At 39.3% G+C, this 24,308-nt stretch overlaps 1 protein-coding gene across 2 annotated transcripts; it reads left to right on the plus strand.

The window, feature by feature from the left end:
- The first annotated feature begins 19 nt into the window (after positions 1-19).
- SMU1 (transducin family protein / WD-40 repeat family protein) lies at positions 20-24,174 on the plus strand. Of its 2 annotated transcripts, XM_089929296.1 has the most exons (17): positions 20-155; positions 899-1,109; positions 1,535-1,687; positions 3,044-3,092; positions 3,625-3,708; positions 3,828-3,931; positions 4,056-4,142; positions 4,230-4,283; positions 4,748-4,843; positions 18,201-18,328; positions 18,814-18,940; positions 19,037-19,096; positions 19,234-19,341; positions 21,158-21,258; positions 21,601-21,652; positions 23,112-23,193; positions 24,081-24,174. In XM_089929296.1, the coding sequence occupies exons 1-16, from the start codon at positions 127-129 to the stop codon at positions 23,157-23,159; spliced, it is 1,491 nt and encodes a 496-aa protein (XP_089785422.1). In that variant the 5' UTR covers positions 20-126; the 3' UTR covers positions 23,160-23,193; positions 24,081-24,174. The 2 variants fall into 2 exon arrangements, with proteins under 2 accessions (XP_089785422.1, XP_008805070.3); XM_008806848.5 differs by lacking the exons at positions 23,112-23,193; positions 24,081-24,174 and adding an exon at positions 22,184-22,600.
- The last annotated feature ends 134 nt before the right edge of the window (positions 24,175-24,308 follow it).

Here is a 24,308-nt window from a genome sequence, read left to right on the forward strand (position 1 = left end):
CATTTTAGATAATAATCACGCTATCAGTATTAGAATGGAAGAGGGACTCTTTGGGTTTTCCGTCTCTTTCCCTCCTCTCTCTCTTCCCCGGCGAAAAAGGCAGGAAGGCCTCCGCGAGGACCGGCCATGTCGACGCTGGAGATCGAAGCTCGGGAGTAAGTCCTCCTCCTCCTGCTGCTTTTCGTATCTTCAACCCTAAGCCCATATCTACTTTCTCTCTCTCTTTCTATCTCTGTCCGTCTTGATGGATGATAGTTTGGGGTCGAATGAAGCTTGGTATTTGGTCGTTTAAGAGAGAAGATTCTTTAATTTTACCGTTGGTGGAGGTGTATTGCGTGGATTTGGAGTTGGGTGGAAAGAACGATGGATGAGATGTGGGAAAGCTAGGGTTTTAATTGCATTATGGAATAGGATTTGGCATTAACTCTGGGGCGGAGAGTGGTTGTTTCTAAGAGGTGACTGAAGCGACGGATTTGGAAAAGAGAACTGGTTTTTCAATTCTACTTTTAGTGAAGAGTATAAGGTGTGAAATGTGGACTCGGAGTTGGTTAGAGGGAAAATGTCGGCTTGATGCGGAAAAGCTAGGGTTTTTATTGCAGTGGAGAATAGAATTCAGAGAAAAAAACTCTATGGGAACGAGGGAAGGTTTCAGCCAGCGGTTACATTTCTAAATAATCTTGAATTCTCAGATAGACAAAAATGGGCTATTTGTTTTGATTATTTTATCAATCATATGCTTTTGTTTATCTGACATGTTTTTCTTTTTCTGTGCTGGTTATGAGCTAAAAATTTGACATGAGTTAATTTACCTAGGATCCTTGGGAATGCTTTTGTTTTTCTTTTTTTACTCAAATTGTTGGATTAAAGTAAATTGTCTAATCATATATTTCATTTGCAGCGTTATCAAAATAGTCCTGCAGTTCTGCAAAGAGAACTCATTGCACCAGACCTTCCAGACGCTACAGAGTGAGTGCCAAGTCTCATTGAATACAGTGGACAGCCTTGAAACGTTTGTTGCAGATATCAACAGTGGAAGGTGGGATGCAATATTGCCTCAAGTGGCGCAGCTTAAGCTTCCTAGGAAGAAATTAGAAGACCTATACGAACAGGTCTGTAGCACAAATTTCATATACTGCATGCTTCTTTCTGCCTGATTATGTTAAGCAGTGAATTCTTTGCTTTCTTGTAGATTAGGTTCTTTTAGAGTGCTTACTTAATTTTATCACATTTTAACAAAAGTTTCCTGAATTGACTATTACTGATTAAATTCTGCACCCCCCCCCCCCCCCCCCCCCCAACCCACCCCAAACAATATATTTTTAATCGGGTCTCCTACATCATAAAAAATCATGCACTGTTGCTTGGACTATATAGGCTAGAATACTGGTTTCTTTTCTGCCTTTCGACTGTATTCATTGTTTGCAAAATTGAACTACTTAAGTTGTTGGCTTTTATTAAACACCCATTCCATTCTTCCTCGTTTTCCTTTTGATGGGTTTGAGTGACGATTGATTATATATATCTTTTATGGCAGATTGTTTTAGAAATGATTGAGCTTCGTGAGCTAGACACAGCACGTGCTATTCTTAGACAAACTCAGGTCATGGGTGTTATGAAACAAGAGCAACCTGAGAGATATTTACGTCTTGAGCATCTCTTGGTCCGAACATACTTTGACCCCAATGAGGTGTGCATATCTATTCTTATTATTAGCTGTTCTCTGTTCTATGCTGACCTTTCACATGTTTTATATACTGTTTCTTTCCCATATAGATTACCTGGATCTGGAACTTCCAGAATTGTACATATGCTGATTTTTTGAACCTTGGATTTCACTGAATGCATTATATATAATATATATAACTTCTCATGATGCTCTTGACTACTCAGTCCTCTAATGTTTATTCTCTCATCTAGTTATCTGAAATCCATGTATATATTAGTGCATAATTACACTTGCCAGGTTACTTTTGCCCAGATACTTTTGACTTCTGCTAAATTGCTATTTTATGATGGTAACATACATAACATTGTGCAGAAGTTTGCATACTAGCAGGGATATACAAAATGTTTTGTCAATATGCCTAACTTGTCCAATTCATGTTGAGTAGAGGAAATAGTTCATCTATTAGGGATTAACTATTACAAGCCATGGATTGTCAATACAGTATACATGACTTCTACAATTGATGAGAATATAGAATCTGGTTAGTATTGATGAAGTACATGATGCCTGTGGCATGTGCATGATAGTTGCTTGCCTCTGTTAAATATATATAAATATATATTCATGGTAAGCGTCTATGTTTAATGTGGATTGATATATTGTTTAAAGAAGATGATTTTGTTGTAAAATCATGAAGCATATTGTTAGAGATGACTATATTAAGTGTACAAAACACCCCAAGTAATAGTATAATGGAAAGTCTATTAAGCTGTCATGTGGATGTGCAACAGAGATCAGAAAAGACTGCTATAAGGAAAGGGACTAGATTTGTCGTTTTAAAGATCTAAGAAGACAAATGGACATGCTAAGTGACCTAGTTAGATGTTGGGTGGATATATTGTTCCAGGAAATGTGCTAGCCATTAGTAGGCATAGATGGCAACAGAGGCTTCAATAAGTCAATGCCATTTTGTTCACGGTGACATGTCATGGTAATATCTATGGTTATAATATGAAATTTCTGTTTTAATTCTTCAAAGCCGGATAATCAGTAGTATTCCTCTCGCTAGCTATCCTGAGTAAGAGGGGGAGGATCTAAACAGGTCCTCAACTTCTTTGGTTTAATATTCAGCAGTATATTTGTCTGATATAGTTTGGCTCTTGTGCTGGTTTCCAGTTTCTGTCAATTGTTCTAGCTACCTAAACTTCCTATTTATGATAAATTTTATCCAACTTTATTGCATCTTCTTTTGGTTAATAGAAACGATTGATTAAACCGTAAATGAAATTATCTATACTAATTTATTTTTTAAAAAACTTTTTTGGGAATAACTTTTTTCTAAGTATCCTTCTGTCATCATGCAATGGCACATGACAGGCATACCAAGAGTCAACTAAGGAGAAGCGGCGGGCACAAATTGCTCAAGGTTTGTTTTGAATCAAACCTCCTATATACTTGTGGAACTGCTTCCTCAATAAACATGCATTTGCTATGTTTTTGATTGTTGAATTGCTTTCTCTACTTTACTTTTTTGTTAACTGTGTTTGCCGTAATTATGTAGAGGGGCTGGCTATTACTGATTCATCTACTAATCTAACCAGAAATTTGTCAACCAGGATTTATTTGGCTAGCAGTTAAAAGGGCAACAGTGGCCTCTTTCTTCCTTGCTTAAAAAGTGAATCTTGACTATTAGTTGCTTCTGGACAAGCACAAGATGATGAGGCAATTTTGGAAAAATAATTTTTGATCTAAATGTTCTATTTCTCTTCAATCTCATGTTTTATCTATAAGCCATACTTTTGCCCGTCATCAAATTTTGCTGTTATAATATATCATACTCCACCGACATGCTTATGGTCATTGAAATCAATAGTCATAGTTTGTCGTATATGCTTCTTCCATCTAAATCCTTTATGCTTCCTCAACCAAATTTGATTTTTTGTTCACTCATGTTCCAGCTATTGCTGCTGAAGTTTCTGTGGTACCGCCATCTCGACTAATGGCATTGATTGGTCAGGCTCTGAAGTGGCAGCAACACCAAGGTTATTGGACTTTGATAACCACCTTTGCCTGATTGAATATTATCATAATGACCTGGGGCTAAGTTGTACCCACTCTCATTGCTGACGTGTGCTTTTTTCTTATCTTTTACTGTTTTTAGGATTGCTGCCCCCAGGCACACAATTTGATTTGTTTCGAGGAACAGCTGCAATGAAGCAAGATGAAGATGATATGTACCCGACAACCCTAGCGCATCAAATAAAGGTAAAGTTCAACCTAATATCTTCTTTTCCTTGCCAGTTAGTCTGAATAGGTGCAACTATTTGTATTTTTTTCAGGGTTGCATTATTCTTTCTAGGGCTTTACTTTGTTATCTGGCTTGTTGCAGTTTGGAAAGAGAAGTCACCCAGAATGTTCTCGATTCTCTCCAGATGGTCAGTACTTAGTTTCATGTTCGGTTGATGGATTTGTAGAGGTGAGGTGTCTAATGAATATTTTAGTTTTTGATAAGGTCATACAAGAGGATATGTGGACCTTTTCTGAATTAGGGACTCTTTTGCAGGTTTGGGATTACATAAGTGGGAAGCTTAAGAAGGATCTGCAGTATCAGGCTGATGTAACTTTTTAAACTTGTCAACTGTCACAGCTTAGAAGAACATAACTCTTCGATTCACATATAGTTGTTGTGTGCATTCATGAATAGCAAATTAGCCCTAATAAGATTTCATCAAGTGTCTGAGTGCTGGAATTGTGAGATTATTGACGTACACATACCATTATATTAGCTACATCAAAAGAAGCAATGTTTTAATATAGTAAAATAATTTAGTTGTACCAGATCCAATATGTTATTGTAGGTTCAAGCAAGTGGGTGTTGTCTTGACCGGCGCCTTACATTTATTGTTCTGTATACCACATCCAAGGCATGTAAAAATGGATGCTGGCAATCTTTTTTTCTTTCATCATTTGTTCATATATGTCAATGATAGTAAAATTTTTAAATAGTTTCAAAATTTTATATCATGGTTATGCGATACATAATGATGCTTTTTTTCACCTGGCTTTCTTAAAACCATGCAGGATGCTTTCATGATGCATGATGATGCTGTGCTTTGTGTTGATTTTAGCAGAGACTCGGAGATGCTGGCATCTGGATCACAAGATGGAAAGATTAAGGTATCATCTATGTTGATTTTGTTAGATGTATGCCCTAGAAGCCAATTTGGCTGACACATTGTTGATTCTAGGAACATAATTTTGTACTTGACTATTTATTATTGAATAAATAAAAGGCATCTTTTCATTCATATTGTTTATGTGTCTATGAATCGTCCAAGAAATTAATAAGATGATGATACATATTCTCAAGAGTTGAGAATTTGAGCCATGTATCATTGGTGATTAATTTCTAAATGCTCCTGATCAATGGATCATCACGAGGACGGTGATCGATCCGATCAGTGCACAGATCACTTTCCTTCTGGATGGAGGAGACTTGAGTCCACAGTGTAGGGACACTGAAGTGATAGTGCAGGTGCTTGTTAGAGAACAAGGGTACTGAGCGTGACCAAGACAAGAAGTCACTTGGATGTCTATCCACTCGTCAGTGACTTGCTTGATGTTGCAGTAGTGTGACTGGTCCTTTGACCTGCGGTGCTTCGGCTGCTCACAGTGAGGTTATTGTAGTTTGACTGCACACATACATGGTCTCTAGCCATATGGGTCCATGCAGTGTAGATTGGCTGCAGTAAGTTCACTGTAGGAGTAGGGTATGCGCCTATAAGGAATCTATCGACCTTGATAGAAGAGGAGTGATCCTATGTGATTTGTTAGACTGAGTTCTAAGACCTTGGCCAGGGCAGTAATATAAAGTGGAAAAAGAGTTTTCCACTATCGAACTCAAGTCGAATGAATCTTGACATATGACAGACGATGGGGTTTGACGAGTTGTCCATGACCTCTGTCCTGTAGGGATCCACGATAGTAGGACTGTATCACATGTTAACTGCACCTAGAGGTTCATCATTCCATTCTGCTGGGTAGCCACTACATGCTGCTAGGTGTCACTGGTGGATGGTGGGACTCATAGGGATTATCTTGATGATCGATAAACCCTAACCAGTTGAGTTGGAATCGTTCCAACCCATTGAAAGGAGTTTTCAATGATATTGAGATAGAGATCACAATATATCTCACTACCAGTCAGAATAGAACCTATGGGGTCACACACACTAGAAGTATTGACCGATCCGATGGTTGAATAGTGATTATGAATCACGAGTAATCAATTCGATTGATATTCGGTTGAAGAAGGAACAAAGGGAATTAATCAATTGGACTTAAACACAAATCCTACTTCGGGTAGAATTTCTAGAGTCCTAATTGGATTAGGACTGGGAATCCTAGTTGGAGTAGGACTGGGATTCCTACTTGGAATAGGATTCCTACAATCCTAATGAGATTAGGAATTTTGAATTAAAATAGGATTCCTACTTGGAGTAGGATTCCTAGAAATCCTAATTGGATTAGGACTTCGGATTCAAATAGAGTCCTAATTGGATTAGGACTAAAATTAAATACATCCTAATTGGATTAGGATTCCTTAAGTTAAAATTAATTATTAATCTAATGAATCAACATGACTCCTAATTGGATTAGGATTGAAGAGTTCAATTGAGTCATGGTTCATTCAAGTCCTAATTGGATTAGGACTAGCATAGATTGAACCCAATTTGGCTAATCCTAATTAGATTAGGATTAAACCATGAGAGAGGCACCTAATCCTCTTTGGAAGAGGATTAGGTTAACCAAGTAAGAGGGGCATCAGCCCCTCTCCACATGGCTAGGGCGACATGAAGAGAGGGGGCCGGCGCCCCCTCTTTGGTAAGTTATCATGGAGCTCCTAATTGTTAGGAGCTCCACTCCCTTTAAAAGGAGGACTAGGGCCGGCCCCCCTTAAGGTAGAATCCCTCTTCCTCCAAGCCGTGGCCCTCTCCTTTCCCTTGGGGTTCAGCCGCAAGCAAGGTGCAAGCAAAGGAGAGCTTGGCGACATCCCTTCTTCCTCCTTTTGGCTTCAACGTGTGTGAAGAGAAGAAGGCTGCGAAGGGCTTTGATCTTCTTCCTCTTCTTCATCCTTCTTCTTCCTCCTCTCAAGTGCAATCAAGAGTTGATTGAAAGAGAGGACATCAGCCATCAAAGCTATCTCTGCAAGGGAGCTAGCACCCCGGTGAGATAGAGAGCTTGGATCGGATCCTGCTTCGTGTGGATACCCGTAGAGGCCGGACGTTTGAACGGCTTCAAGCGAACCCTCTTCCAAAAACCACGAATTCAGATTTGCGGTGATCATCTACCCGCGCAAGGTGAAGATCTGATCTTCCTAATAGTTTTAAAAGTTTTAATTCTTACCTAATTACGAAAGGTCTCGAAACAACGTTCATGCGATGAACGTCGAACCCGCACATGCCCCCCTTTCCGCTGCCATCTGATTTTTGTTTTGAAATATCAGCGGCATGGGCGGGTTCCCAACAGTGGTATCAGAGCCTAGGCTTCGTAGATTAAGGTAGGAATTAAATATCTAAAGGCTTATTAGATCTGAAAATTGAATGATCATGCATGCTGAAAAATTCTGCATGCAGATTTTTCAGGGGTGCTGATTTTTTTTTCATGCTGATTTTTATGTGATAAAAAGATGATTCTAATTGTATTGTTAATGGGATTACAAAGTTTAAAATCATGATTAGCATGATCAGCGACCTATGTCATGATATAATCAGTTAGTTTTCAGATCTGAAATTTATAATTGTTGCATACGGTGATGATCATAGGATTCAAACCCTTTTGGTATCAAATGTAATGACCTGCGATGTGATCTGCGATGTCATGTAATTTTTCAGATGCTTGCATGCATCTTATTTGATGTTTTGAGAGGCCTGCGTGCCTCCTAAAAGGAGATGTAATTTATTTTTATTTTTATTATACATCTCGTTGTATTTCTGTGATGTGATGTACATCAACGATCAAGTTGAAGCAAAGGCATGAGATGAAAGGTGATCTAAGCGGTTGATGGCGATGGGATCAAGAGTTGATCAAGGATCGAATTAAGGAGGCTTAGAACCAATTCAAGAGTTGAAGACCACTTGATCGATTGATGTGCATGTGCTGGTAATATGACCTAATTAGAATCCATGATCATCACCTAGTTAAAGTTTAGCTTTATTAGATGCTGCGATTATAACTACCTGTGATGTGCCGTTTGCATGTGATGTGAATGCGAGTTGGGTAGATAGATTTACATGTGATGTAGCAAACCCAATTGAGACCTAAATTAAAACCTCCTCAATCAAGTCGAGAGTGAACCGACATGAGCAAGTCATATTAGATTAATTGATCTAATTGGTGTCTAGGAAAGCATGAAAGGTGGTTACTTAATTAGGACCTTACTCTCTGAGTAAGGGGAGCCTCCCACCTGCTTACCTGGCCAATTGTTCGATTACCTCTTATGAAGGGCTCAAGTTGCAAACACTAAGACCTGATTAACCAATATTAAGTCAATAGGTCTTCCACTATAGTAGAGCTGCTAAGACCTTTCTGATGTTGATTTGTCTCGGCTGGACACAGTGGTCAAGTTGCATCGGGGGGCTGGACCTCTCTATAGACATGAGATGTTGTAGGGTAAAGGTGGGGTTGGGCACCAATAACTGTTAGGTGAGGACCCAATGACGACTTTATTCCTACGGTTATACGGTGGGTCTGACTTAACTAAGAAATGGGACCAATAACTGTTAGGTGAGGTCTTCATGGCTTAGAGACCAAGTTACACTGCAACATGCTTGAGAAGCATTGTACAAGAGTTGTACACTCATCCATCTATGTGTCACCAATAACTGTTAGGTGAGGTGGCATGTAAATCGGTGGGACCGCAGTACCCACTAGAAACCCTAGTCGTGTGGAATTTTCGTTTCCCTACCAGGGGAGTGTGAGGGATTCGAGAAAATAGTGGGAGTTACATTTGTTCTAAAAGACCTTAGAACAGATTAGGATCAAGTACAAAAGTCTAACTAGAATCTTTACTCTCTGCAGATACAATGTCGGCTTCAAACCCTTTGACCCGTATTCTTGAGACCAACCGACTGACCGGAACCAATTACAAAGACTGGCTTAGAAATCTCAAAGGGCTCGTTTGGTTCGCGGGAAGCATTTTTCTTTCTAGGAATATGATTCCTGGAAAACAAATTCCTAGGAAGAGGATGCCTAGGAAAGTACTTTTGGCATGTTTGGTTGACCATGGGAAAGTGACAAATTTCCAAGGTGCTTATGTTTGGTTGGCCATCCACTTTCCTAGGAAAGTTATATATAATTCCTATTATGCCCTTAATAAAAATTAGGTTTTTAATGCCTCTTTAATGCTTCTTTAATGCTGAATGGACTTTTTGGGGAAAAAGTAAAAATGGAGTGATTCCCGCCTCATGGGAAAGTAACTTTCCCATGTTTCTCATGGGAAAGACTTTCCCATAAAATGTGGGAATCACATTCCCATGGGAATACAACTTTCCCTTCTCTCTCCTTTGAAAACTCCAACCAAACAAGAGGCATCTCATTACTTTTCCGTTGACCATACTTTCCCCCCTTCTTTTCCCGCGAACCAAACGAGCCCAAAATTGTTTTGGACTGTGAGAAAATAGGCTACATACTCGATTCAGATATCCCCACACTACCAGCACGTCCTACTGACGTTCAGCGTGAGATGCATAAAAAGTAGTTGGATGATGACATTAGAGTAAAGTGCTATATGATGGCATCCATGTCTAATGAACTCCAATGCCAGCATGAGAATCTCAAGACTGCCAGGGACATACTAGCACACCTGCAAGAGTTGTATGGTGAGCAGAGTCGCACAGCTCGTTTTGAAGTGTCCAAGAGGCTCTTCAAGACAAAGATGCGCGAAGGGCAGTCTGTCCATGATCACGGTCTGACCATGATCAAGGACCTAGAGGAGCTTGAGAAGCTCGGTATGGACATGCACAAGGAATTGCAAGTAGATCTGATCCTTCAATCCCTTCCTGATTCATTTGGTCAGTTTATAGTAAACTACCACATGAATAAGATTGAATGCACTAAGACTGAACTCATAAACATGTTGGTAACTGCTGAGGGAGCCTTGAAAGGTTCAAGGGGCAATGTCCTTGCTGCTGAGTTGACTTCTGGTTCCAAGAGAAAGTCTACTTGGAAGAAAAAGAAGCCTGCTAAGAAGCAGAAGAAAGACAAGAAGCCAAAGAAGAAAGTTCAAAAGAAAAAGGCTGACGACAAAGAAAAATGTTTCCACTGCAATGTCGAAGGCCACTGGAAGAGAAACTGTCCTTCATACCTCGAGAGCCTGAAGAACAAGAAAGGTGACACACCTTCAGAAGGTATAGACTTGCTCATAATTGAAACTAATCTAACGGTTTCTTCTACTTCTAGTTGGATTATAGATTCTGGTTCTAGTGCTCATTTGTGGACTACCATGCAGGGTCTAAAGGAAAGTAGAAGGCTGGCGGAAGGTGCAGTAACCCTTAGGGTTGGCAACGGAGCAAAAGTTGCTGCTGTGGCTGTGGGCACCTACCATCTGCGACTACCGTCTGGATTTAGTTTAATACTTAGAGACTGCTATTATGTACCTGTTGCTAGCAGAAATTTGATTTCTGTTTCATGTCTAGCACAGGAAGGTCATGTTTTTACATTTGACAAAGACTGCTGTTCTATTTATTTAAGAAATAAAATAGTCGCACGTGGTTTTATGATTGACAGTCTCTATCATTTACATATGGATGTATCTGTGAATGTTACCGAGCAAGAAGTGAATGCCAAAGGATCCAAAAGATCCAGAGATGAGATAAACCAAAGATATATGTGGCACCTCAGACTTGGCCATATTGGAGAAGACAGAATGAACAAAATGGATAAAGATGGGCTTCTCGGCTCATTGACTTCCGAGTCATATCCAACTTGCGAGTCCTGTCTTCAAGGAAAAATGGCTAGACTGCCCTTTGTAGGACATGGGGAGAGGACCACTGAAATACTTACCCTAATACATACAGATGTATGTGGCCCATTCGATGTGCTAGCCAGGGGACGTTATTCTTACTTCATTACCTTTACCGATGATTATTCACGGTATGGGTATGTGTATCTTATGAGACACAAGTCTGAGTCTTTTGAAAAGTTCAAAGAGTTCAAGAATGAAGTAGAAAAACAAACTGGAAAACCTCTTAAGGCTCTTCGATCAGATCGAGGAGGAGAATACCTTAGTGGGGAATTTCGGGACTATCTCAAAGAAAACGGCATAGTCTCACAATGGACACCTCCGGGTACACCTCAACTCAACGGGGTGTCAGAGAGGAGGAATCGGACCCTATTGGATATGGTCAGGTCCATGATGAGCTTCACTGATTTACCTGTGTTCCTTTGGGGAGATGCCTTACTCACAGTGATTTATTTATTGAATAGAGTTTCCTCTAAATCCGTTTCCACCACACCATATAAGATATGGCATGGTAAGAAACCAAGTCTTGGTCATCTCAAGATTTGGGGGTGTCCGGCCCACGTCAAGAGACTACAGGCAGACAAGTTAGAGGCTAGGACCATAAGTGCTCGTTTTATAGGATATCCTAAAGAGTCATTAGGATACAATTTTTACGTCTCAGAGGATCACAATGTGTTTGTGAGCCGTCATGCCATCTTCTTGGAAAATCAGTTTATCCTTGATAGAGGCAGTGGGAGGAAAATTGAGCTTGAAGAGAAAGTCTCTGAAAAGCAACGAGTCATGGATCCTATAGAACCCATTCATAAAGAGCCAGTACACGATGTCCCTCGACCACCTCGTAGATCTAGTAGGGTCTCCCATCCTCCCGATAGATACTTAGGTATACTAGAAGAGGATACCGAGAAAATGTTCCTAATGGGAGATAGGGATCACATACAGGATCCCAAAACCTACAACGAGGCGATATCTGATATCGATTCCGAGAAATGGCTGGAAGCTATGAAGTCAGAGTTAGACTCCATGCATTCCAACCAAGTCTGGACCTTAGTAGACCCACCAGAAGGTATTGTACCTATTGGATGCAAATGGATCTACAAAAGGAAGATAGGTTCAGATGGAAAGGTAGAGACCTATAAGGCAAGGCTTGTGGCGAAAGGATATAGTCAGCGCGAAGGCATTGACTATCAGAAGACCTTTTCACCTGTAGCCATGCTAAAATCCATCCGAACACTGCTTGCCATTGCAGCATTTCATGATTATGAAATCTGGCAGATGGATGTGAAAACTGCTTTCCTGAATGGATATCTTAATGAAGACATCTATATGGAACAGCCTTTGGGTTTCACTTCCAGTGATGGAGATCATAAGGTCTGCAAGCTGCAAAGGTCCATCTATGGACTTAAGCAAGCATCTCGGAGTTGGAACACTCGTTTCGATGACGCAATCAAAACGTTTGATTTCATCAAAAATGAAGAGGAATCGTGTGTTTACAAAAAGGTTAGTGGGAGTGCTGTCGTTTTTCTCGTACTGTACGTAGATGACATTCTCCTGATAGGGAATGATATTCCCATGCTAACCTCGGTCAAGGTCTGGTTGTCAAAAGAATTCTCCATGAAAGACCTTGGGGAAGCATCCTAAATTTTGGGAATAAAGATCTATAGAGATAGATCTAAAAGGATGCTTGGCATTTCACAGAAGATGTGCATAGAGGAGGTGCTGAAAAGGTTCAGCATGGAAAACTCCAAGAGGGGTCTCTTACCCCTAAGGCATGGAATTCATCTCTCCAAGAAGATGTGCCCCAACACATCTGAAGAGATTCAACGCATGAGCAAGATTCCCTATGCATCGGCAATAGGAAGCCTCATGTATGCCATGCTGTGTACACGACCTGATATAGCTCTTGCTGTGAGTGTCACAAGCAGATATCAGTCGGATCCAGGCAAGAAGCACTGGATAGCTGTGAAGAACAGTCTTAAGTACTTGAGAAGAACTAAGGACATGTTCTTGGTCTTTGGGAGAAGATCAGAGTTGAAGGTAGAAGGATGCACACATATTGATGATAGAAAGTCTACATCAGAATATGTGCAATTGTGATTCAGTAAATTGGAAGAGTTCCAAACAACCGATCATTATAGATTTTACCTTAGAAGCTGAATGTTAAGCCGTATCTAAGGGTGCAGTAGAAACCTTCTGATTAAAAGTTAATTGCAGAGTTAGGTGTAATGTCATCAGATGCCATAACACTTTACTGCGATAACATTGGCACCATAGCACTAGCTATGGAGCCATGGTCTCATCAGAAGTCCAAGCACATAGAGCGGCGCTTCCATTTCATACGCGACTATGATGTAGAGGTGCAGAGAGTAGACTCCGCGGATAACGTGGCAGACCCGTTCACTAAGCAGCTGAGTCAGCAAAAGACTGAAGCCCACCTTGAGAAGATGGGCCTAAGATATATGACCAATTGGCTTTAGTGCAAGTGGGAGATTGTTAGATGTATGCCCTAGAAGCCAATTTGGCTGACACATTGTTGATTCTAGGAACATAATTTTGTACTTGACTATTTATTATTGAATAAATAAAAGGCATCTTTTCATTCATATTGTTTATGTGTCTATGAATCGTCCAAGAAATTAATAAGATGATGATACATATTCTCAAGAGTTGAGAATTTGAGCCATGTATCATTGGTGATTAATTTCTAAATGCTCCTGATCAATGGATCATCACGAGGACGGTGATCGATCCGATCAGTGCACAGATCACTTTCCTTCTGGATGGAGGAGACTTGAGTCCACAGTGTAGGGACACTGAAGTGATAGTGCAGGTGCTTGTTAGAGAACAAGGGTACTGAGCGTGACCAAGACAAGAAGTCACTTGGATGTCTATCCACTCGTCAGTGACTTGCTTGATGTTGCAGTAGTGTGACTGGTCCTTTGACCTGCGGTGCTTCGGCTGCTCACAGTGAGGTTATTGTAGTTTGACTGCACACATACATGGTCTCTAGCCATATGGGTCCATGCAGTGTAGATTGGCTGCAGTAAGTTCACTGTAGGAGTAGGGTATGCGCCTATAAGGAATCTATCGACCTTGATAGAAGAGGAGTGATCCTATGTGATTTGTTAGACTGAGTTCTAAGACCTTGGCCAGGGCAGTAATATAAAGTGGAAAAAGAGTTTTCCACTATCGAACTCAAGTCGAATGAATCTTGACATATGACAGACGATGGGGTTTGACGAGTTGTCCATGACCTCCGTCCTGTAGGGATCCACGATAGTAGGACTGTATCACATGTTAACTGCACCTAGAGGTTCATCATTCCATTCTGCTGGGTAGCCACTACATGCTGCTAGGTGTCACTGGTGGATGGTGGGACTCATAGGGATTATCTTGATGATCGATAAACCCTAACCAGTTGAGTTGGAATCGTTCCAACCCATTGAAAGGAGTTTTCAAAGATATTGAGATAGAGATCACAATATATCTCACTACCAGTCAGAATAGAACCTATGGGGTCACACACACTAGAAGTATTGACCGATCTGATGGTTGAATAGTGATTATGAATCACGAGTAATCAATTCGATTGATATTCGGTTGAAGAAGGAACAAAGGGAATTAATCAATTGGACTTAAACACAAATCCTACTTCGGGTAGAATTTCTAGAGTCCTAATTGGATTAGGACTGGGAATCCTAGTTGGAGTAGGACTGGGATTCCTACTTGGAATAGGATTCCTACAATCCTAATGAGATTAGGAATTTTGAATTAAAATAGAATTCCTACTTGGAGTAGGATTCCTAGAAATCCTAATTGGATTAGGACTTCGGATTCAAATAGAGTCCTAATTGGATTAGGACTAAAATTAAATACATCCTAATTGGATTAGAATTCCTTAAGTTAAAATTAATTATTAATCTAATGAATCAACATGACTCCTAATTGGATTAGGATTGAAGAGTTCAATTGAGTCATGGTTCATTCAAGTCCTAATTGGATTAGGACTAGCATAGATTGAATCCAATTTGGCTAATCCTAATTAGATTAGGATTAAACCATGAGAGAGGAACCTAATCCTCTTTGGAAGAGGATTAGGTTAACCAAGTAAGAGGGGCATCAGCCCCTCTCCACATGGCTAGGGCGACATGAAGAGAGGGGGCCGGCGCCCCCTCTTTGGTAAGTTATCATGGAGCTCCTAATTGTTAGGAGCTCCACTCCCTTTAAAAGGAGGACTAGGGCCGGCCCCCCTTAAGGTAGAATCCCTCTTCCTCCAAGCCGTGGCCCTCTCCTTTCCCTTGGGGTTCAGCCGCAAGCAAGGTGCAAGCAAAGGAGAGCTTGGCGACATCCCTTCTTCCTCCTTTTGGCTTCAACGCGTGTGAAGAGAAGAAGGCTGCGAAGGGCTTTGATCTTCTTCCTCTTCTTCATCCTTCTTCTTCCTCCTCTCAAGTGCAATCAAGAGTTGATTGAAAGAGAGGACATCAGCCATCAAAGCTATCTCTGCAAGGGAGCTAGCACCCCGGTGAGATAGAGAGCTTGGATCGGATCCTGCTTCGTGTGGATATCCGTAGAGGCCGGACGTTTGAACGGCTTCAAGCGAACCCTCTTCCAAAAACCACGAATTCAGATTTGTGGTGATCATCTACCCGCGCAAGGTGAAGATCTGATCTTCCTAATAGTTTTAAAAGTTTTAATTCTTACCTAATTACGAAAGGTCTCGAAACAACGTTCATGCGATGAACGTCGAACCCACACATGCCCCCCTTTCCGCTGCCATCTGATTTTTGTTTTGAAATATCAGCGGCATGGGCGGGTTCCCAACAGATTTGTGTATGCCTGTGTGAGTCAATTATTATCTTGTGCTTCCAGCACTACTATTCATGTTGTTTTCGACAGGTTAGGCTCATAACATTGCTGCCTGCAATTAGTTATGGAGTCAATAACCGTCATCTTCCTATCATTGTTTTCTCTCTATTGTCGGAATTTCTTGTTGTTAGTCTTCTTTTTTCATAGACTCAAACTCTGCAGTTTAGTATCAAATTACTTATTTATTTTGGTTTCTGAATACAGAGATCCTTCTTTATGATTATGCTATGCTCAGATGCAAGTGGGCAATGCATCTTCCTAGATGCAGTCAAGTGAATGGTACCGTATAAGTGATTAAAAAGCTATAATAATTTGAGATTTTTTTGAAAACAAAGCGTCGGTGCAAGTACTGCTGTTTTATTGATTAGCTTGAATCCTGTTACTCTAGGTGTGAGATCAATACCAAGATGAAACAAGGTGTTGGTTTATCACAGTTGAGTTTGAATGCTGGACATCTTTTAAATCGACTGCAATCTCTGATAATTAAAGCAATATACAAGGCCCCAGACTTTGGGAAGACATATTATTGGTCGTTTTTTTTCTCCTCCTCCATGGGACCTTTTTACTCTTCCTTCAGTTTCCCCTTCTCTTCCCCCTTTTCCAAAACAACCTTCCATCCCATCAACCAGCCATGGGGACTTGCAGTCCTTTATCACCACAGCTGTTGGTATCCTACCTATCTTCACCTTTTCATCACCTTCAAACCTTCCCTTCCCTCCAGCCATAATGTTTTCCTTCGCTGACACCACAACGCTGTCCACCAACCACCATGTCTACTTTATCCTCTTTAAGGGTAGTCTTCTCCTCGACCACCTACATAGTAGTGGTCGTCCCTCCACCATCTATCCTCCTTATCCACCTCACATTCCGAAGGCATCGCTAGATCTGACCATTGGCTTCCCAGATCCTAATGCCCAATTATATTCACTGGTGCTTCAACGAAGAGAATGTCATCTTCAAGCTCTCTATTTTTGCCAGTTCCCTTTAGCCTCAACCTGCTCATTTCTGATGGCTCTGAAGCCATCCTTAGGGAGCACTTAGTCTTTGTGATGATCATTAGAAAATATCACCCCATATGTGAGCATATGTCCATACATTGTATTAGTAGAAATTTTGGGATATCTCTTTTGCTAATAGCTGAGATTGTGAGGGCTGATATTTTAAGTATCTTGGCTCTGAGTGCCTGATATCAAGACAAAAACTGATATCTTGGCCAAGGCAAAAGTTTTGATCTAGGTGCACTAAATATGACAGGTGCAAGTAAGGTAAGCCTTGAAAAATATTCCAGCCACTTTTATCGAACAAGGAAAATGTTCTGGCAACTCAAACTATCACTTTGACCAATTATTCTGGATAATTTCGCATCTAAGTAATGGGGGTGAGGTAGTTCAGAAATAGTACCTTATAGTATCTATCAGCTTGTACTTTGCTTTGTGTTTTCATTTACCAAGAGAATAGCATAGTTTCAGTTTGTTTCACATGAAACAAGAAGGGTAATGAAATGTTTGGTCATTCATTATCAGGTTCATAACATACAGTTGACTGATCCCATGACATTCTTTTGTTATTACTTTTTAAGTGCTTGGCATCGAACCTCTTGAGTGATGGAGTAACTTAAAAATAAGTAGCTTAGAAAGGTTTAGAAAATTTGCTATTTTACTCAGAATATGTGTGCATTGAAGATATTGCATATGGCTGAAACTTTGAGCTCAAGGCGAAAAGTGATTTTTGCCTTCTGGTTAGATATTTTTCTTGTCATTGCTGCATAAGGATTTAGTGTCTCTATATAATAATATGCTTGATGTATTTTCTTTAATTTGGGGCTCGTTTGGTTCGCGGGAAGCATTTTCCTTCCTAGGAATATGATTCCTGGGAAACAAATTCCTAGGAAGAGGATGCCTAGGAAAGTACTTTTGGCATGTTTGGTTGACCATGGGAAAGTGACAAATTTCCAAGATACTTATGTTTGGTTGGCCATCCACTTTCCTAGGAAAGTTATATATAATTCCTATTATGCCCTTAATAAAAATTAGGTTTTTAATGCCTCTTTAATGCTTCTTTAATGCTGAAGGGACTTTTTGAGAAAAAGTAAAAATGGAGTGATTCCCGCCTCATGGGAAAGTAACTTTCCCATGTTTCTCATGGGAAAGACTTTCCCATGAAATGTGGGAATTACATTCCCATGGGAATACAACTTTCCCTTCTCTCTCCTTTGAAAACTCCAACCAAACAAGAGGCATCTCATTACTTTCCCGTTGACCACACTTTCCCCCCCTTCTTTTCCCGCGAACCAAACGAGCCCTTGGTGTTCTCTTGCCTAATCTAACCTCTTGAAAGGCCACTTAAATAACTCTAGAGTCGTGAAGAGAGGTATTACACTATATGTTGTGATGGTCAAACATTCTTTTGGATGGTTTTCTTTGGCTCCTGATCATACTATGCTTACTATCTAACTGTTTTTAATCAATTTGGTTGTAAATACACATAATTTCCTGGGAGATAATTTGTTAACCATTTATCAAAAGCTTTTTGGTTCGCTTTGGTTTATATATCTTGACCTGGTTAATGTTGTAGCTTCTGGAAATTTTTGTTGTTCTGATTTTGAACTTCCCTTCGTTTACAATCCATAATTTTGTTATTTATTTCCAGGTTTGGCGTATTAGAACAGGTCAATGCTTGCGACGTCTTGAGCGAGCGCATTCTCAAGGTGTTACTAGTCTTACATTTTCTCGTGATGGAAGCCAGCTATTAAGTACATCCTTTGACAGTACTGCCAGGTTTTCTTTTAATCAAGAGCACTCTTCAGTAGTTCTTATTAACTTGGCACAGCAATGGTGCCAAGTGTCAGCAGTTCATATTACCATATGACTTCAATGGAATATACTTTGAATTTGTTTTTTAATTTTCTGCTAAAAACCAATTTGGATCTAAGCCAAAGGTAAACCATGTTCCTTTCTTAGACAATTTTGGAAAGAAAGGAACCTATAAACCATTTCTATTTTCTTATGGACCCTTGAGAAGACAAATGATAGTGTCATGGGTATTTTTTTTGATGGGGGTATCAAGGAATGAAGTTTAATGAGCAATACTTTGAAATTAAGGACAAGCATTAATCATTGCGGATAGAATTATGAGTTTAAGCATGCACAAGTGTCAGGCTGTCTCTCGTTATGTTAGTGGTGGATTGATGAGTGCAAACTTAGTATTGCTTACATCAGTATATTCATAATGTCTTACAATTTCGTTTTATCATAAATGGCAGAATCCATGGCCTCAAGTCGGGAAAACTACTGAAAGAGTTTCGAGGACACACTTCTTATGTTAATGATGCGATCTTTACAAATGATGGTAGCCGTGTTATTACTGCTTCCAGTGACTGTACTGTAAAGGTATAAACCTTCTTATTCCTTTTAAAATTTGTTTTTTCTCTTACATTATATCTGACTGCTGTCACAATCTCTTCCATACTTTATTGCTTGCTTTAGGTGTGGGATATGAAAACTACAGATTGTCTACAGACTTTCAAGCCACCACCTCCTTTGAGGGTATTGTTTTGTATCTCATACGTGCACCTTGTTTTCTGCTACTCTGCTTTCTATCCAAATATGTATTTTCCTATTTCTGTTTTCCTTGATCGGTATAACTGATTCTTATCTGTAACTTGTTCGATCTTCTTTTTCAGGGGGGTGATGCATCTGTGAACTCTGTCCATTTGTTTCCAAAAAATACTGAGCACATAATAGTGTGCAACAAAACATCATCAATATACATCATGACTCTCCAAGGACAGGTATTTGATGCTCTTAAAACAATGGAATGTGACTAATCTAAGAATGCACTTTCCCTTTGTTTGCATGCTACGCATCATTTGTTGACGTATGGGAAACTTTTGCTGGAATTTTTATAGTTATGAGCTTTCCTGCCACAAAATGGTTTCTTTGGTGGTCACTAGATGGTATTAGGGCAGTATAATTACTTGAAGAATTAATGCTTACAAAATAAACACACTTAACTTAATGAATACTGTAAAAATTTACGTTATAAATAGATTTATATGATCTTTGCAAATATACAATGCAAACTTGGAAGTTTGTGTGTGGTCAGCTGAATGAAACTGGTGCAATGTCTACAAGGAAAAAAACTGATAGGAAACTGCTTGAAGGGCATGATATTCTCTTCACCAATAACATGGAGAATAGTTTGTGTTTAGAGAGCCTGTCCTAATCCTCTAACTTCTTGTGCTTAGATAGTCAAAGAAAGAGTATAACCGAACCAGCTGACCATTCGTTGTGGGTACAGGATTCCACAGGGTGGTGGTAATTTTAGCAATAACCCCTTCTGTTTATTTTCTGTGCATTCTAAACAAGTTCACTTCCTCCTTTAATTCTTCTTGACCACTTACAAATCACACCATACCTATAGAAGCTCCTGTGTTAGTTCATCTGAAAATTACAAACTTACCTATTGAACAAGGGTAGGCGACTGAAGGATGCTACCTGTCTTAGCCTTAGCAATTTAACTTGTGATTGGTCACTTTGGTGCTATACATGTTAATTGGAGGTTCAACTAGTGTAAAGAAATTTGCTTAACTGTGTTATGTATGGGAAAGTGCATTGGCTTCCCTTTTTTTATCTGTGTTCACTAACCTATCCGATACTTTTGTGCTCTATAGATGAAAAGATTTGGCACATGTATATAAGCTTTTATTTTGCTATTTGGATTAAACATGGTTTTTCATTTATTGTTATTTTGAACCTAATTATGGATTCAGCAAAATCAATGGAGATAATTGCTTGCAGGTATTTGTATGTTTTTTATTTTACAAAGCTATACAGAGATGTGGTCATGTTCTATTGGCCAATTTCTATTTTGAAGTGGATATCTTCTTTTTCCAATTTTATGTAACAACATAATCTGTTCTCTGTTTTATATTTATTTCTTTTTATTTTAATTTTGGTTTTTATTGTCTATATTAATACATAAGAAGGAGATTTTTTTCCTTAATTCTAATTTCTCAAAGAGAGAAATTCACTTTTTCATCCTTTTGTAAGAGGGTTTGTGATTACTAATCATGAATAGAGGTAGGATAGAAAAATAGATCTGGAGGAAAAAATAATAAGTAACTACCTGAACCTTCTAAACAAGCATGTGTTGGAATGAATGCTTTATTTTTATCAAGACAAATCAAATATAAAAGGAATTGCACAAAGTCAACAAACCATGACGCATTGAGTGTTTGATATTTACCAGCTCAGTATACGTAACGGCATTTTAGCATGACAAAACCGTCATGGCTAAATCAACTAAATCGATTTAAAAAATATGACTTTATCTTTCAATGAGTGTTCGGCTTCGTTCAGCACCATTACCTTGTTCTGGGGGCAGGAAGATTGCTGTCACGTAACGATTTGACACGGAAACAGAATCTAGAGCATATACTACAATGATGTTTAAACAGTAGGTGGCTATTTTACTGTCTGAAACAACTCACATCGTTCTCACAAATAAATATTTCTCCGACATAGAATTCTTGTAATCATTTTCTTAGTGGATTGAAGGCTCGTATGTCATTATGTCATGCTTCTTAAAATAAAAATATGATGCAGGTTGTAAAGAGTTTCTCCTCTGGTAAGCGGGAGGGAGGAGATTTTGTTGCAGCCTGTGTATCTCCTAAAGGAGAATGGATCTACTGCGTTGGTGAAGATATGTATGACGCTGACACTGCCTCGTTCTCTTTGGTCAATTCAGAGTTTGCAGTCATGCATAAGATTATTGTTTACATTTATTCTACATGTATTTTATGTATATCATTATAGATGTTATTCTGCGAGATGATTTCCCAGGCAGATTTGTATGATAGACATTTGGTGATCTCTGTTTCAATTGTTTTTCACCTCTCTCTCTCTCCCCCCCGCAACACCACAACCCCCCCCCCCCCCCCCCCCCCCAGCTCCCTGTATGTGTTTGTCTTTTTAGTCTTGGTTCATGCATTGATCTATTTGGGGCATGAGTTATTTTTGCTTACTAAATTTCTTTCAATAATGTGCAGGAATTTGTATTGTTTTAGCCATCAGTCTGGTAAGCTGGAACATCTTATGAAGGTATGCATCGTCTATCTGATTTTTCCAGTTGATTGGGATCTTAATTTTGTTGCTGTCACTTACTTGCATACCTTGAAGTCTGTTTTTTCACTATTAAATGTATTTATTCATGTGAAAACAACTTGAAAAGTGATGTTTTTGCAGCCAAATTCCTAGTCACGGCCACTTTTTTTAGTCTGTTCACTTTAGAAAAGAATTTTTTCAGAAATTTTTATACGTTTGTTGGACATAGCTACCTTCTTTAGAAAGATAACATAGAATCCAATTAGTTGTACAGAATAGGTTGACTGTTCCAAATACTTCTTGGTACTGACAGACAGCAGGCCAATCTTTGAGACAACCAATTTTTTCCTATACAGCAAATTGATCTGTGATTATGCCAAAACATTTTTTGCACCATTCCATGTATGTTAGTCCTCAAACAGAGTTAGGCTAGAGGTCATGTTTTACTGCAATTATATGGTATATGGTGATAGATGTTAAATTCACGATCCCTTGCCTGATTTCTCTCTCTTTTGGTGTTCTGTGTAGGTTCATGACAAAGATGTGATTGGTGTTACCCATCATCCTCATAGAAATATGGTTGTTACATATGGTGAAGACTGTGCCATGAAAATATGGAAGCCTTGAGTGTTGACGGCAATTCTATGCCTATGCAGTCTGAAAAGTTCACCTAATTTGTATCTGTAATTGTATGAAATTTTGCTAGTCTCTTTCACTTGGTAGGGTCACCCGAATTTGCAGCATCCTGTGAATCATTTAGGTGTTCTTGATGCACTCTATTCATTGCCCTCCTGTAATGGAAAGGAACGTCTAGATGATTTGTGAGACACATTGGAGAAGATAGAGCTCATGTAAAACATGATACTCCATAAATTTAAAAAGCTGGGGGGCAAATTGTTGGGACAATTTGTTATTAAAATGAGCAATCATATGCTATTCATGGTCTGTCTTGCTCCTGGGGCTTTATCATATCCTAACAGAGGATGAATAGATCGGAAAAATTCGTCTGATGGGAATTTGCCTCGTCTTATTGGTTTATGTCGATCCTATATCATGTATCTACAAATCATTAGTCTATGGGGCCGACAGCAAAAACAAAGAAAATCTATGGAATCATATGGGATTAAGATACAAGAAGGAAATACAACATAATTGTTCAATTTCTTAGGAGTGGCTGTGTTATTAACTTTTGTTGAGAAATATACATCAAAAATTCTACTGCTTTATTTGTTCAATGTTACAAAGATGAATCTTAATGTCGTTTGCCTCCCAAAAAAGTTGGTAAGCAGATTGTCGTATTAAATTACGGTGTGACATGTACAAATTTTGGAAAGGATGAATTGTTTTGTTCTGCCCCAGAATTTATTATATATCTAAATATTTTTGTGAGAATGTCCATCTGCTTCAGTGAGGATCAGATGAAGCAAAGTGAGCAATGTATCTCATGAACTTGTAGATAGCGATTGGCATCACTCTGATACTCAAAGGACGACCCACCTGTTGATCCTGCAGTTCAGTCGTTTGTATATGTAGCACAGGTAACGTTGCTTTTATCTGATAAAAAACAATGCACTTGTTGAGCGAAAGAAGGGCTTATGCAACAAGATGCTAAGTATAAACTTGATGTCTGTCCCATCTTAAATATAAGCATTTGTACAAGATTGCTGTGCTTGTACCGAAGTCTGTATCGGTTGGCCAATGGCATGGTTTGGTATAGCTCTGTGCTGTTTCATGCCATACTAACATAGCAGAGAGGGCGAGAGAGAGGGAGAATGGAAAAGAGGAAAAGAGAGAGAGGAGGGAGAGAAAAGAATGGAGGAAGAGAGAGTTTCTCAAGACTCCGAAGGGTGCCGGAGGACTGTAGAGGGTTAGAGGAGGAGTTCTGCCCTTTGGACCTTTTTTTTGTTTGCAGCTCTTTTTAATATTTTGGCAGCCCTCCCTCCCTCTTCCTTCCCTACCCCTCCCTCTCTCTCTCTCTCTCTCTCTTTCCTTCTCTCTCTTCTCCGTTCATCAGTCAAAACGCCGGAACTGTCCTGATCTACCACCGATATAATTTGGTATGCTCCGAATCAGACGGTTTGGGATGGTTTTGCATTTCTTACATTTGTACGCTGCCATTTTCTGAAGATTTTATGGTCAAGTTATATACAAATTCCTCCATATTGAGAGTTCTAAACTTAAGGTCACACCAAGCTAGCATGTTGTTTTACTTGGAGGGTCTCAACTTCTTAGGTTTGTAACCTGCAATTTGCTTCCAATGAATTGGGTTAACTAGGGACAAATTTAGAAAATCTAACATTGAATTTTCATCTAGTATTGAAATTTATTTTAATAAGATAATTCCTTGTATGACTTCCTAATTCACTCATCTTGTCATATTATTACAAACCATTGCTCACCAGTTCAACTCCTACCAATCTTTCAGTGGCTTACAATTCAACAAATTAGGCAACATGCTCAACAACTAGATATGGTTGGATAGTTCTATTGCTGCTAGGTTTTGGCAAGCACTGTAAACATTTCAGGCACCAGTTGGAAGGGATCTTCATCATCGAAAACTGAAACAAGTATTAAACAATGCGTGGTTTAACTTTTAGATGTGTACATTTATTTATACTTTGATATTTGAATCCACCTCAACCTGATGGATGAA

Source organism: Phoenix dactylifera, chromosome 2, assembly GCF_051530095.1.
Source record: "Phoenix dactylifera cultivar Ajwa chromosome 2, Ajwa_hap1_PhDact_Kaust_v1.1, whole genome shotgun sequence".
NCBI lineage: Eukaryota > Viridiplantae > Streptophyta > Magnoliopsida > Arecales > Arecaceae > Phoenix > Phoenix dactylifera.